This window comes from Manis javanica, chromosome 4 (genome assembly GCF_040802235.1).
Source record: "Manis javanica isolate MJ-LG chromosome 4, MJ_LKY, whole genome shotgun sequence".
In the NCBI taxonomy this organism is placed as follows: Eukaryota; Metazoa; Chordata; class Mammalia; order Pholidota; family Manidae; genus Manis; species Manis javanica.
Genome location: NC_133159.1, coordinates 83587536 through 83603413, shown reverse-complemented (window position 1 = coordinate 83603413; position 15878 = coordinate 83587536). Strand labels below are relative to the sequence as shown.

Below are 15878 nucleotides of genomic sequence, written 5' to 3'. Positions count from 1 at the left end.
GAATTAAAAGAGAGCATTTAAACTAACATAACATGGATGCATCCTAGATGTAGGGAGTGGGTAAAGGTGTGGATGTAAATTTTTACATAGACTCAATAAAAAACAAATAGGTGAAGTGGTGGAAATAGAAGAACAAGGTGATAGTTTTTTTGGTATTATGTGTGTAATGGGGAGCCATTTAAGCTTTGTGTGTGTGTGTGTGTGTGTGTGTGTGTGTGTGTGTGTGTGTGTGTGTGTGCGTTTGTGCGTGTGTATGTGCATGCATTTATATTTTTATATGGAGGATGTCTGTCATAGTAGGAAAAAAGAAAGTACAGACTTGAGGTGACCAGTTTAATTAGGAGAATGCTATAATATTATGATCTGAGCATACTGTAATAAGCATCTGCAGTAGGGTGGAGAAATAAGAAATACAAAGGACAGGGCAGTGTGAGTAACACTGACTGACACTGTGTGGGTTTAAGAAACAAAAGAAGTAGTTATAGGTTGACCACAACAAGAAGCCTGATTTACTGGAGAAGTGGTGGTATGATTCACAAAATTCAACAGAGGTACAAAGGTGGCGGGGTAGGGAAGGGCAATGCATTTTTTTTTAATGTAAAGAAATTGAGATAATGATAGAACATGCAGGTGGATTATTTGGCTTCCTGTGAAGTAGATGAACAGATTAAGACAGAGATCTCAGGGTTTGGAATATAGATATAAAACAGCTACAGAAAAGTAATCAGTAGACGGACATGCAGTAGATGTCCAAGGACCCTTCACTGTGGTCAAGAGGGGAAGTGGAAGTCACAAAAAGAAAGATAGTGAGCAGAAAAAGAGGTTTTCATGCCATGAAGTTCTGGAAACCCAGAAAGATGAGCTTCTCAATAGAAGAGCAAATTAGCAGCATTGAATACTGCAGAAAAATCGTGGAGAGTTGAGAATTAAACTAAGGCTTACACATAATAATAAAAAATGTCTTCAAATGTTTCATTTTCTGGATTTTAAATAGTTTAACTCCCTAATCATATACTCCTTGCCCCACTCTTATCTTTCTCATAGCAAAAAGTATTTTATGATAATCATTCATATTACTATATCCAGAAATTCACAGGTCATTAAAAAAATCATTTTAGTTCTTATTTCTGATCTAACTCACTTGCTAACCCATATAAGTTTCCTTTTAGCTATTAACCATATAGATGAAGGGCAACTAATCAACCGTTGATGAACTACTATTTTGTGAACCTGAAAATCATGCTAATTGCTCCATTTAGTTAATTAAAAAGCCCCTAAACTTAGCCAGCCAAAGTTCTACTTCTGTCTTTCCTCTGCAGTCTTGTTTTCCAGCTTTTTCTATTTGCTCACCCGTATTGCTTTATTTTTAGCATGCTGGTATGCACTTAGCCTCTCTGAACTAAAATGTCCTTTGGTCTTGTAAACACAGCTCTTCCAAAATCAGTGTTAATAAATTAAGGGTAAATTGTAATACTTTTCGTATTACTTAAAAAGGATCTGTAAAGCTGATTTTACTTTAAGACCAGACCATTTCTGTAAGGCAAGTTTTTAGAAAAAATGACTAATTTTTCTTGAATGAGAAAGTATTAATTAAGATGAATTTTCTTAATTACCCAGTGAACTGGGGAATTTTTTTGGTTATGTGACTCATCAGTTCTTTCCCTTCATAATTTGATCTTGGGTTTTTTTTAAATGTAGATTCATATACATATTCAGCTTTTACACCAAATTCTACTTTAGCATGGATTTTCATAGTTATGCTTCTTGAGATTATTGGTTTTCATTTAAATATATAATGCATGGATGTTTTGCAGCACTACATTAAATAAAAAACAGTTGGTAATTAAGTGGTGAAATTTTTAAATAAAAGCTGTAGTACAGGTTCTTATCTTTTTTATATTTTGACATCACTTTATATATATCTGTACATACTTTGTTTTCAATTCCTTTAATGAAAATATATGAACAATGCATAAAGTAGTATATATGTTATTAATGCTTTGCTATTCATGTTTTAAAAAAGGAAGATGCCTAATTAATGGTTCGTGTTAGTTTTTTCATTAACATTGTTTTCATTTCGTTTAAAAAAAATTAAGCCATACCATATAATACCAGTTTTGTTTATTTTTAAGTTTCTTTTTGATTAAAGTTTAGATTCAGTGTATTTACAATCTTAAGATAAAGCTGTCTTTTAAGTTAATGTCCAATATTAACAGCATTTGCATAATTCCACAGATAGCAGAATCTTTTCCATGACAGTTATGGACTAAATTTTATGTGTTGAAGCCCTAACTCTCAGTGTGATAGTGTTTGGAGATGTGGCCTTTGGAAGGTGTTTAGGGTTAGCTGTAGTCAGGAGGGTGGGACTCTCATGTGCGATTAGTGCCCTATCGAAGAGGCTGAAGAGCTTTCTCTGTCTGCCTGCCTGTGAGGACACAGTGAGCAGGTGGCTGTCTGCGAACCATGAAGTGGTGTCTCATTGGTAATCGAACAGGCCAGCACTTGTGTCTTGGAATTTCCAGCCTCCAGAACTGTGAGAAAGAAAGAAATGTTTGTTGTTCAAGCCAGTCCATACGGTTCTTTTATAATAGCTAGAACTGACTAATATGTCTAAGTCATAGTCAGTTATCACCTGGCATGCTGTCTTTTGTACTAAGAATTGTGAGATTAATGTCGGATGTCTAAGTTACAGTTCCTGTGTTTGAGTTCTCAATCTTTTCTGAAAAATAACAAAAAGACATTTTTTTTTCCAATTAGAAAGCACTTAGGTGCCTGGTGTGTGGTGTGTATCATTTTGTAAGTGAAGGACAGTGACATACTGGGCCTTGTAAAGCCAGGTGATAGCGTCACATGGCAGACCTTTGCTTGTTGAGTAGGAGATTGACATGATGAATGGGATGTTGGAGGATGAATAAGCAATTTTATTTGTGTTAACTGATTGTTTGATAGAACGAATCAAATTTCCCAGAGACTAGCATTCTAAGGTGTTTATTCATTTCCAGTTGATCAGGGTTTTGATGTTTTATAAATTCATCACTTTTGGTTTTACCTATCTTTCTCTGAAAGGAAATACAATGTGAATTCACCTAAATATGTTGGGACCATTGGTCCATGAGTTACATACAGTTGTATTTCTTATCTACCCTGACATTTTTATGTGTGAAGAGTATTTTGCATTTTTAGGCACTCTGCCTTTGAAATTTCAGGCTTAGGGCAAAGGTAAGTTTGGAGACCAGTGATTTGATTTTGCCCGGGATACATCTCTTTTTCCTACTATTTTTTTTTTTATTATTACCTTTTCACCTGTTGCCTTCATCTTTTTCTATATTCCTGTATTTAAAAAAAATGACTCCCTTTTATATATTCAGAATTGGCAATAGAAGGACATGAATATACATTGGTTGAATGTATTCTAAAATCTAGTTCTGTCACATACTAATTGATAACATGTACATATGTGTAGTACATACTTACAGCATGCACCATGCTAGATAGTTTTATGTATCATCTTCTTTAATCCTTAAAACAACCCTATGAGGTAGGCTTGTAAACAAGAGGCTGGAAAGCAAAAAAGTACTAAAAAATTCATGTTTCCATTAATCAACATTTGTCAGATTGTTTTCTGGACAAAGCAACAAATACAAAACAAAAGCATTAATCAATAGATATTCTCATTGTCCTATTAGCTGAGAATATTTACTGAGGAAAAAAATGGCAGCACAAAGCAATGTTTGATTGAAATCAAGGTATTTATGCCCGATTATGAAGGAGTGAGAAAAGCATGGTTTTTATTTATTTATTTACTTATTACCTAATGCAGTGAAAAGTAGGAGATAACTTACAGCAGATTGAGGATAAGCCAGCAAAGACAAAATTTAAGCATAATTTAAATAAGACAAAATTTAATTTATCAAGTTCAACCTGTAAATCTAAAATGTCAGTATATGTGTATCATTTAATGGCTCAGAATTATAGTGAGTAATGACCAGTATTGAAGAGGAAGCATGTGTTTATAATTTAAAATGCATAAAATGAAGGAAGCTTAATGGTGCATCATGTTTGGATAATCAATATTGTGATATAAAACAAAGCCAGATTTTTAGAGAAAGGACACATCCGCCAAGTGGCTTTATGCAGTCATAATTCACACTCTCAAATAATAGTGCAGTTCCAATATTTTGGGGCTGAGACTTAATGCTTTTATTTGGGTAGTGAGGGCTTGTCATCATAGTCAATACGGGGCCCTCTTTGTGTTCTGTAAGGCAGAAGCTGTCCTTAGATGCAGACTTCAAATTTGTATGTTTGCCAGAATAGCGTTGATGGACTACACAGTAACAATACATAACCCTGATTTGATCTCATGTGTAAATCTATCTCTGGATTACATTTTACCATTTCTTAAACTAAATAAAATCAGTGCCATGAAATTTTCTCAAAATCTGTTTTTCCGCCTCTAAAATCAGAAGCATATTTTTATTGTGTTATTGAAGTGATTGGGAGAGCCAAAGGCCAAATTCTTTGCAGGGAAAAAAATCCCCCTCTATAAATAATATGCCTTGTATCTGAAGGGGTTAACAGGCCTCTTAAAGTGCCCAATTTATCTAGAGAGGGGACCCTATGACCCTGTTAGGACCTGGCTTTAGTCATTTCTTAGGAAGAATGCAATTTAGAACTCTCCTGTATTATTCTGCCAGCTGCTTAGTTATTGATGATATTGACTTTTAGTTTGAAGAGTCTTGCTTCGGAAAATTGTTTTTAACAGCTCTCAACCACTCATATTTTGTATTTTTATTTTATATCACTTTTCATTTGGGATATTATTAAGTCAAATCCTTGGTAACCATTTTCCACAATCCAATTTATTTTTACCCAAGATCCTTTGAATTCAACTCACTGCCTTTTTGGAAAAGGTTAACCCAATATTTCATGTTATGTTATACTTTCTAGTTATGCAATGTAGAAGAAAAGTTACTGTGATAAGCACCCAATAAATTGCATTTAGAATGGTTATTCTCAAAAGTCACATTACTGTGCTGACATAGATAAACATAATCATTTATCACAATATGGTTTGTGGAAGTAAAAACTAAAATAAATGCAGCCATCTTTCTTGCATATTATCTATTTTTTTTTCTTTAAATGTTGGCCACAATAACTACCTTTTAAAAATGTCATCTTTTTATATACCAGTTTGAATTAATGTATGAGATTAGTAATGGTTCCAGATTGAATAAACAAACAAAAACCTGCATTTATTTTATAATAAGAAAATGTTTTCAACTTTTTAATATAAAAATGAGATCACGTATTTTCTGATGTTGGCTCTTATTAAAAGGTTGCTTTGGCATTATTTCACCATAAGAAATAAGCCATTTAAAACTTTAGTTCTGTTATATGTTTGTTGTCCAGAAGATATAGAAACCTAAATTGTTCAACTGAAGAAATACCATGTCTACCATATATAGGGATTACTAAAAATAATGTTCATTTGTATTGGGCTAAAAAAGTTAAGTTCCAGTGGTGTCTTTTAGAGTCAGTAACAGTGAAATCTGTTGAAGGTAGAATTTATCTTTTTTTTAGTCTACTAACAGCTTTATTCAGGTATAGTTCACATACCACACAATTTACTCATGTGCACTGCTGAATTCAGAGGTTTTCAGCATATTCGTGGAGTTGTGCTACCATCACCACGATCAATTTTCATCTCCCCAAAAAGAAACCATATACTCCCCATTTATCCCAACCTCCCAGTCCCTGGCAACCATGGTTTATTTTCTTTTTTATAGGTTTGCCTGTTCTGGACATTTTATATAAATGAAATTATGCAATATGTAGTATTTTGTAACTGATTTCTCTCAGTTGGCATAGTTTCTGTGTTCATCTACATTTTCTGTGAATTTCCAAAATTCCTTCTGTAATTGATATTTAATTCCATTCCATTGTGGTTAGAAAACTTCTTTATATGATTTTAATTCTTTTAAAATCCTTGAGGCTTGTTTTATGGTTTAGCATATGGCTGATCCTAGAGACTGTTCTGTGTACACCCGAGAAGAACATGAATTCTGCTGTTGTTGGGCGGAGTGTATAGATATTGGGTCTAGTTGGTTTATAGTGTTACTTGAGTCTGTTTCCTTTTTGTTTTTGAGAATTTTTTCTTTTATTACTTTGACAATCTCATTCAGCTCCTTTCTGACCTCTATTGTTTCTGATGAGAATTTAGCTGTTAAACTTTTTTGGAGTTCCCTTGTACATGAAGACTTATTTTTATCTTGTTGCTTTTCTTTTTGGTTGAGTTGTAACATTTTTACTAATGTATCTATGTGCGGATCTCTTTGCATTTATCCCACTTCCCATTTGTTGAGCTTCTTGGATATATAGTTTAATATTTTTTTCCTTTTTTAAGAAACAAATTTGGAAAGTTTTCAGCCATTATTTATTCTTATATTTTTCTTTTCTTTCCTGGTACTCCCACTACAGCTTTTGGTGTCCTTAGTGCTATACCACATATTAAGAGTCTGTTGATTTTTTTCCCTTTCGTCTTCTCTGTTCATCAGATTGCATAATCTCTTTTGATTTCTTTTATGTTCAAATCTACTTATTGAGCCCCTCTAGCAAGTTTTTCATTTTAGTTGTGTAGATTTCACCTTTAGGTTCTGTTTCATGATTTCCTCTGTATCTATTTGAAGAGGTATTGTCATCACATCATCCTTAAAATGGCTGCTTTGAAGTTTTTGTTAAATCTGACACCTGAGTGCTCTGAAAGGTAGTTTCTGTTGTCCGCCTTTTTTCTTGCATGGTCACATAACCCTGTTTTCTTGAATGTCTTATAATTTTTTAATTAAAAACAGTAACACTTCTGGATGCTTTTCTCTCTCCCTTACCCCAGGATGGAAACTTGTCATTATTTGTTCATTTGTTTAGTGAATTGATAGACTATTTTAGAGGTCTATTTTCTCCAATGTACGAACTTCTAATAGCGCTCACACAGGGTGAAGCCTTGGGCAGCTGCACATTACTCTGGGATAACAAGGGTTTCAAGAAGCTTCCCTGTGCCTTTTTCTCTGATTGCTATGTGAAAATGTCTACCTGCATTGGTATTACACCCAGTTCTTAGTCTCCACTGTTTCATCTATTCTACATAAACAACCTGAATTTATTTGCTTATCTAAAATTTTGAGGTAGTAGAAGTTTGTATGTTAAATTAGATAGTGCATGTGAAAGCAATGTAAACTCTAAAAAGTTAAATTGGAAAATATTGTTATTACTAGTGTAAATTAAACCTGGAATGAAGTGCCTCTTTTCTTATTTCATTCTTATCTAAGAACACTAAGTATAAAATTTATCTTACAGTCATTTGTTACAGTTCATGTGATTTTTAAATCATCTTATCGTTAATATATATTCTTATAAAATCAGCTGGGATATTACCTAGTAAATGACAACTTTAAATAAGTTTATTGTGGAATTGCAATAGTAGAAGAAAACATTTTTAGTATATACCTTTGGGGTATGGAGAATATTAACATAAAATTTTGATTTTTTTGATGCCAACAGATTGAAATATGTTTATACATTTTTTATACTGTCCTTAGAGTATCCTGGCTTTAAATCCTCGAACACAGACTCATGCAACTCTGCGTTCTACTTTGGCCAAGAAATTAGACAAGAAACATTGGAAAAGAAACCCTGATAAGAACTGCTTTGTAAGTACCACTGATAACATGATTTCACACTGAAATGATATCACACTACACAGACAATATTTTACATATATTAGAAATACAAATAAATATGTGAAAGTACAACTATTGTTTTGTATTTTAAGTATTTTGTATTTGAATAATCTAAGTGTGTTTAATTTTACTGATTAGAAAACCTATTGAAACAGGTAAAAAGTATATTTAGTTTGGTGACAAAATTTCTTTTCTTAAAAATTGATAAAATTTTTGTTAAAATTGTTTTGTATAGTGATGCAATGATACAGAAGAGTTTCTATATTAGAGATTAAATTCTACTGAATAAGGGTATACTTGTATATAGAAACTATTGTAAAATATGATATGGGGAAACATATGAACATTTGATGTTTAATATGAATGTCTAATATCAGATGAGGTGTAGGAGAAAGAATCTCTGAGATTACCGATTGCTAGAATGTTATATACCTGGGCCCAAGAGGTAATTAGGGCTGGAACAATGAAGCCTTAAATGGGGATTTAATACAGCCTTGAAGGCAATATTTTAAACTGTTTTATCAGCAGCTTTATCTTACAAATCTTTAAATTTGAAAGGCCATTTTCTTTTTACCTGATTTTCCAAAATTAATTTCCCAAAAATTGCTTTTCGCAAATTAACTAGTGAGACAATTAATAGTATTAGCTTATTTAACATTTGCTCTTTTTTGTACTTTGTATATACTACCTAAAATAATGATTTTTGTTTATTTTTATGAACTCTTCTTTTTCTTCATATGAACTCTGAGGATGGGAATTGAGGGTACGTGTACATGTGTTTATCTGATTTTGTATTTATTTTTTTGTCATTGGCTACCCAGAAAAGGTTTTGTTTTGTTTTCTTTTTACTGAAGTGTAGTTGACATACAATACTGTTAGTCTCAGGTGTACAACATAGTGATTCAACATTTATGTATGGTAAGAAGTGATTACTGTGATAAATCCAGATACCATCTGTCACCATACAAAGTTGTTATATTTTATTAATTACATTCTTTATATATACTGTGCATTGTATCTCCATGTCTAACTTACTTTATTACTGGAAGTTTGTGCCTTTTAATCTGCTTCCCCTATTTTGCCTGTCCCCCCAACCCCCTACGCTCTGTTAACCACCAGATTATTCTCTATCTAAGAGTCTATTTCTGTTTGGTTTGGTTTTGTGTTTTAGATTCCACATAAAAGGGAAATCATATGATATTTGTCTTTCTCTGTCTGATTTATTTCACTTAGCATAATACCTTCTAAAACCAATCCATGTTATTCCAAATGGCAAGATTTCTTTCTTTCTTATGGCTAATACACTATTATCTATGTTTTACCATATCTTTATCCATTCACCTATCAGTGGACATTTAGGTTGCTTCTGCATCTTGGCTATTGTAAATCATGCTACAGTGAACATAGTGGTACATATATCTTTTCCAATTAGTGTATTCATTTTCTTTGGCTAAATACCCAGAAGAGGAATTCCTGGATTTTATGGTAGTTTTATTTTTAATTTTTTGACAAACCTCCATACTCTTTTCCACAGTGGCTGTACCAATTTATATTTTCACCAGCACTGCATGAGTTCCTTTTTCTCCATATCTAGGTCAATACTGTATCCCTGTGCATTATTTACTTTTTGTCTCTTTATATTTTATTTTGTATTTTTGATATTAATCATTCTGACTGGTATGAGGTGACATCTTGTAGTATTGATTTGCATTTCCCTGATGATTAGTGATATTGAGCATCTTGTCATGTGTCTGTTGGCCATCTTTTTGTCTTTGGAGAAATGTCTTCAGTTCCTCTGCCTATTTTTTAAATGAATCATTTGCTTTTTGGTATTATTGAAGAGACTATCTTTTCCCCATTGTATGTTCTTGACTCCATTGTTGAAGATTGATTGTATAGGTGTGGCTTTATTTCTGGATTTTCTATTCTGTTATTATTCTATGTGTCTGTTTTGGAGCCAGACCATACTGCTTTGATTACCATAGCTTTGTAGTATAGTTTGAAATCAGAGAACATGATACCTCTAGCTTTGTTATTTTTTCTCAAGATTGCTTTGGCTATTTGGAGTCTTCGGTGGTTCCATACAAATTTTAGGGTTATTTATTCTAGTTCTGGGAAAAATGCTGTTGGTATTTTGATAGGGATTGTGTTGTTTCTGTAGATTACTTTGGGTAGTATTGCTACTTTAACAATGTTAGTTCTTTCAATCCATGAGTACAGTATATCTTTCCACTTATTTGTGCTGTACTTCAAATTCTTTCATCAATGTCATAATTTTCAGAGTATAAGTTTTATACTGCAATTTTTAGAATGAAGAAAAATAAATAGAAATACAGAGAAACAATATACCTTGAGGTGAGAACCCAGCCACTCAATGGCAGATCTGGATTTGGAAATCAGTTTTCCTTGCTCCATCTGTGTGAGTTCTGCATTCTACTATGATACTTACAGTAGAGGTCTCTGGAAGGACACTATAGTGTAGTCCAAATTAGATCAAGGAGTAGAGTATAAGACATGAATCCTGTATAATGATGTGAACAACTGAAGGGCACTAAAAAATGATCATGTAATTTTCATACTTAGAAAGCCTTTAAATATGATCAAGTCTAAGTCTCTCATTTTAAAGGTGAGATAAATCATATGACTGCTTAGGTCTCATTTATAGATTATTTGGCTATTTATGGTCAAGATTTTATTGAGAAAGAGAGGCTTTCTCTGTCATGATTGTTGCCTTAGTTGTTTCTATTTTATGGGAATTAGCATTTTTATTCCATAATGTTATCTTTTAAATTGAGTCTTATTTTATCATATTTTTGTAATTGGCAAAGAGGCAGTGAGATCGGCTTTCTCTATTAAATATGTACTAACATAAATTCCTAGAACAGCAATTTGATAATATCTTTGAAAATATTGATTAACACACTGGTGTTAGCTTGCTGGAGCTACCATAACAAAGTACCAGAGACCAAGTAGCCTAAAGAACAGAAATTAATTTTCTCAATGTTCTGGAGGCTAGGATTCTGAGGTCAAGGTGTCATCAGGGTTAATTTCTTCTTAGGTCTCTCTTGGCTGATAGATGTCTGTCTCTCTTCCTTGTGTCTCTACATGGTCTTCCCTCTGCACATGCTTGTGTCCAAATTTCCTCTTATAACAGCACCAGTCATACTAGATTAGGACCCACCATAATGACTTAATTACCTTAACTTAATTACCTTTTTAAAGACTGACTCCAAACACAACTACATTCTGAGGTACTGAAGGTCAGGACTTTAACATATGAATTTGCGGGAGTACGGTTCAATAGTTCAATCTGTAACAGTACCTTTAAATTATCAAACACTTATACCAAGTAACTGATCTTTAATTAAACTATCCTAAGGAAATAATTAGGAATGTAGGCTAAGAGTTAAGTAGAAAGGGGCTTATTCAGCATTATTTATTCAGTAGAGAAAAATGTAGAAGAAAACCAATGAACTCCAACCTTTGGGTTGTGGTTAAACATATGAGGGCAGAGCTTTTCAGTGATAAATTGTGTAACCATTAAAATTATTTTGAAATAACAATCTGGAAAAATACACAAACTATATTATAATGTAAAATGCATGAAAAATCACTATATTTAAGAATTATTGTATGCATTTATATGCAAACATACCTGCACACATGTTCTTAAGTCCTCAAATATAATGGATATTAATAGTGGTTGTCTGTTTTCTTGGCACACTTGCATATTTCAAGTTTTTTATAATGAACAAGGATTAGTGGAAAAATGAAAGCTTTAAATATAAATTAACATAATCTCAGATTTATTGCTCTGGATGTATACCATTTTGAAAACTCTGTGTGACACACCTGGGTTAACAAAGAACAGTTAAAGTGAAGTTCATTTCCAAAGGGTAAATATGGAACCAGGGTTGATGGCTATCCTCACTGTAGACTGTGGCTAAAGAATGATGTTCCTTTCCCTCTCATCATGTTTCTTTTGTGCTTACATGAAGAGTTGAATAAAAGTATCACCAGAAAATATGATTTATGTTTTAATTTATAAATTTTCATATGTGCATTTTATGATCACTCAACTAAATTTAAAAACCTTATGTATAAGACAAACATCAAGAAGAGTCTAAAACGCAGAGAAAAGGCTTATCAGGTAGGAATACTGAACCTAAAGAACAGCACAGTGGTGAGTTCCATTTTTTTTTCTCCATATATCCCAATCATGGAGATGATGAAGTTAGAAAACCAGAAATGCCAAATGACCATACATATACACAAAAGCCCCAACAAAAGTCTTCATTCTTTGGCCAGAATAGCAGGAAAGGAATAGCCTAGCAAGCAGAAAACCTTTAGATATTAATTACTCTAGTCAAACACACCAAAAAACATCCTGACCACATCTTCAGCATTCCATAAGGGCTCTGTGGAGAGCCCAGACTTCCTCCCACTGATGAGGTAGCCAAGTGCTCCGACAGCTCTGTTGCATCAAAGTGTAGGGAGCCAGGACTTTCATCCAAATTAGCTACCCAATAACTGAGCCAGCCCCACTCACCCTCTGTGGTGTCAGTGGAGAGTCCACTGGACCTCCACCTCTATCCAGAAGAAGAGAAGAAAGACGGTGGGGCTGAAAATATTCAAAGCGGAAATCATAACTACAATGTTCCCAAATTTGGCAGGAGACATAAATCTGCAGATTCAAAAACCTGAGTGAAACCCAAAGAAATCCGTAGCAAGAGACATCATAATTAAACTTCTAAAACAAAATACAAAGGCATTATCTTGAAGGAAACCATCCCACTTTCCTCCAAGTATGAACAACTGTGGGCAGTTGTGTTCCAGGGTCTTGCCATGTGGCTCTGGCGAAAACCAGATGGTACCAGTGCGTGCATCCTACTGCAGCATTCCCCCTTTTTTTTTAAACCCTACTCACCCCTTCTGTATACTGGTTTTTCTTGAAGAGCATTCACTACAAATCAGGTACACCCAAATTCCAGTCTCAAATTATGCTTTTAAAGAAAATGAATTTTAAATTGCTAAATGAAGCATTAAATCGTGGCCCTTATTAGCAGCACTTGATAAAGCTAGTCATTCTGTCCTTCCTTGGTTTCCAGCATATCAAACTCCCTAGCTTTCTTCTTTCCTTATTGGCATCTCCTTCCTTGTTGGCTATTCCTCATCTTTATACCCCTAAATATTACAGCGTGCAGGGCTCAGATCTTTCTCTCTCTTCAAAGACTTACTAGGTTGGTGATCTCATTTTGTCTTCTCATTTTAAATACCATCTGTATCCAGAATCTGATTACCTCTTACCACATCCACCACTATCAATCTTTTTAAGCTGCCAGCATTATCTCTCATCAGGATAATTTCAATAGCCTTGAAACGGTTTCCATGCTTATGTCCTTTCCTGGTGGAGTCTACTTAATAATACATCTGAGGAATCCTTTTAAAATTCCTGTGTTCAGAATCTTTTAGTAGTTTTCCAGCTTACTCAGAGTCTGTGCAGTTTCCTTTATACTATTGTCACTTCCTCTGGCCATCCTATTTAAAAATCCAACAAGCCCCCCTACCTTAGCTCTCCTTAGGTCTCTCTGCTTAATTTTTCTTCATAACATTAATCAGTGATATACTCTTATTTTCCACTCACTAATTTGTTTATTGTCTGTCTTTTTCCATGGGAATAAAAAGCCCAGGATGTCATGGATTTTTGTGTTTTGTTCGTCATGTGTTTTGTTTCATAAATTGCGTCCCCAGCTTCCAGAACAGTTGGTGCTTACTAAATATCGTTGAATGAATTCATGAATGAATATAACCCTTCATTTATATATTATTTACATACTAGACATCAGGATTACATATTCTTTAGTGTTATACATTTCCAGAGTACCTTTACAAGATTGTGTTTGGTTTTAACAATTCAGATTTGTTTCCTTAGTTTATTAATGAGTAGGATTATGCTGAAAATGTTTGTTTATTAATTAAACCTCATTAAAATTGCTAACTGTTGCAGCCAGGTCTAGAAACCTGGTCATCTGGATCTAGGGTGTCCTTTCCAGTACATCACCTGTCCTCTTGAAAAGACAAATGAGATACAAAAAAGATACATTGAAGTTAAGGAAATTGTGAATTGCAATGGTTGTCACATTTTTGACCAGTAATCTTACATCATTACAGAAGATAGCCAGAGGTCATTATCAGGCAACTCTTTGACACCAAAGATAAAGATTCTATTATATATGTTTATTTTGTCTGAATTTCTAGTTGTTTTGCTTTGGTTTTAAAATTTTTCTGTTCTGATTTAATTCAGATAATCCCTGATTTACCACTCTTTGTGTATCTGAATCAGGGTTGTGGGTTGGGTTTCTTTGAATCCCAAAGAAGTTTTTCCTGAGACATTATAGTCCTCTTTCTCTATCTACCTGTCTTCCTTCTTTCCACTGTGGTCCTTGAAGCAACCCTATTTCATGCACTGTATTGAAGGCCTCTCAAAGATGAATAAAATTTACAAAATAAATAGTCTAAAATTGTATGTTAAAATAGATACAAATTTGGTTTTAATAAATAAATGTATAGGCTTCTTAGAAAAATGGGCTTCCATTTGGCCTGTAAAAGTGCCCTAAAAATAGTAATTTTGAAATTTTTTACCCAGGAATTTCTTCCCTTGGCAGTTTAATACCTTTCTAGTACTAATTGGAAATTCTGAATTCAGTAGGGTATTTAAACTGGCAAATGTGTTTATACTGGTTAATGAAGCACGAAGCAGTTATTTCCAGTATCTTTTTAGCAGGTGTTCCATAACTGCTGTTTATTTTTGCCATTTTTGAAAATGTTGAACTACCCTAATTGGTAAATATTTTACACTCATTTTCCATTAGCAGTATTTAAAGACCAGAAAATGTTACAAATCAGAAAACTTATCCTGGGTGAAAAGAAAAGCAAAGGTAATTAAAGACAGCCAATTAGACATGTCTTTGAGATTTTAGCTCATTTGTCTTGAACACATGACACATAGTAAATGCTCACATTAAAAAATAGAAATGAGAATAAACCATAGTGTATATTAAGAATTTGCTAACTACAGTTATATTTCCAAATGCTTTAAAAAAAATAACTCATTTAAGAAAAGGGAGCCCTCCTATACTGTGGGTAGGAATGTCAATTGTTCCAGCCATTATGGAAAACAATATGGAAGTTTCTCAAATAACTAAAAATAGAAATACCATACAATCCAACAATTCTACTTCTGGGAATTTACCTGAAGAAAAAGAAAACACTAATTTGAAAAGATATATATGCACACCTATGTTCATTGCAGTGTTATTTACAATAATAGCAAATATAGGAAGCAACTCAGTTGCCCATTGATAGATGAATTGATAAAGAAGATGTTGTACATATATATAATGGGATATTACTTAGCCATAAAAAAGTAGGAAATCTTGCCATTTGCAACTACATGGATGGGCCTAGAGGGTATTATGCTAAGTGAAATAAGCCAGGCAGAGAAATACAAATACCATATAATTTCACTTACATGTGGAATCTAAAAAACAACACAAAGAAACAGAAAGAAATAGACCCATAAATAGAGACAACAGACTGATGGTTACAATGGGGGTTGGGTGGGGGTGAGTGAAATAGGGGATTAAAAGGTACAAACCGAAGGCCATAAAATGGATTACTCACAGGAATGGAAGTACACCATAGAGAATACTACCAATAGTGGGGGGAACTACACTTACTGCGTCAAGCATCTAGCAATGTATATAATTACTGAGTCACTGTGTTGTACATGTGAAATCAAAATAATATTTTACATTAATTTTATTCCAATAAAAAAAGTAAAGAGTTCCTGTCTGACAGCTTTAAAAAAAAAAAAGTAACTTGTTTAAACCTGAGAACCATCCTGTGAGGTGGGCACTAGATTTTATCGTCATTCATAGATGAGGAAGCTGAGGCACAGGGAGGCTTAAGGAACCTGTTCAGGGCCCACTGCTATATGGTAGAACTAGAGGTTGAACCCATGCAATCTGACACCAGAGCTCTTTAACTAGAATTTTTTGAATACGTAAATAAAAATAAATCATTGACATTTTTCCTTCTAGGAAATAAATGACTAAAGTAATATATAGGTTTTGGTAAGTCATT

At 33.5% G+C, this 15878-nt stretch overlaps 1 protein-coding gene across 9 annotated transcripts in view; it reads left to right on the top strand.

Moving 5' to 3' along the window:
• The window catches only part of DPYD (dihydropyrimidine dehydrogenase), an 870115-nt gene that overhangs the window by 24305 nt on the left and 829932 nt on the right, over positions 1 to 15878 (top strand). For all 9 annotated transcript variants that reach the window (XR_012130243.1, XM_037024395.2, XM_037024389.2 and 6 more), the window contains one exon: positions 7593 to 7703. Coding sequence is in view for 7 of the 9 variants with exons in the window: in XM_037024395.2 (XP_036880290.2) it covers positions 7593 to 7703 (111 nt within the window). In the remaining 2 variants the exon portion in view is untranslated. Of the gene's footprint in view, positions 1 to 7592; positions 7704 to 15878 lie in introns of those variants that run through there.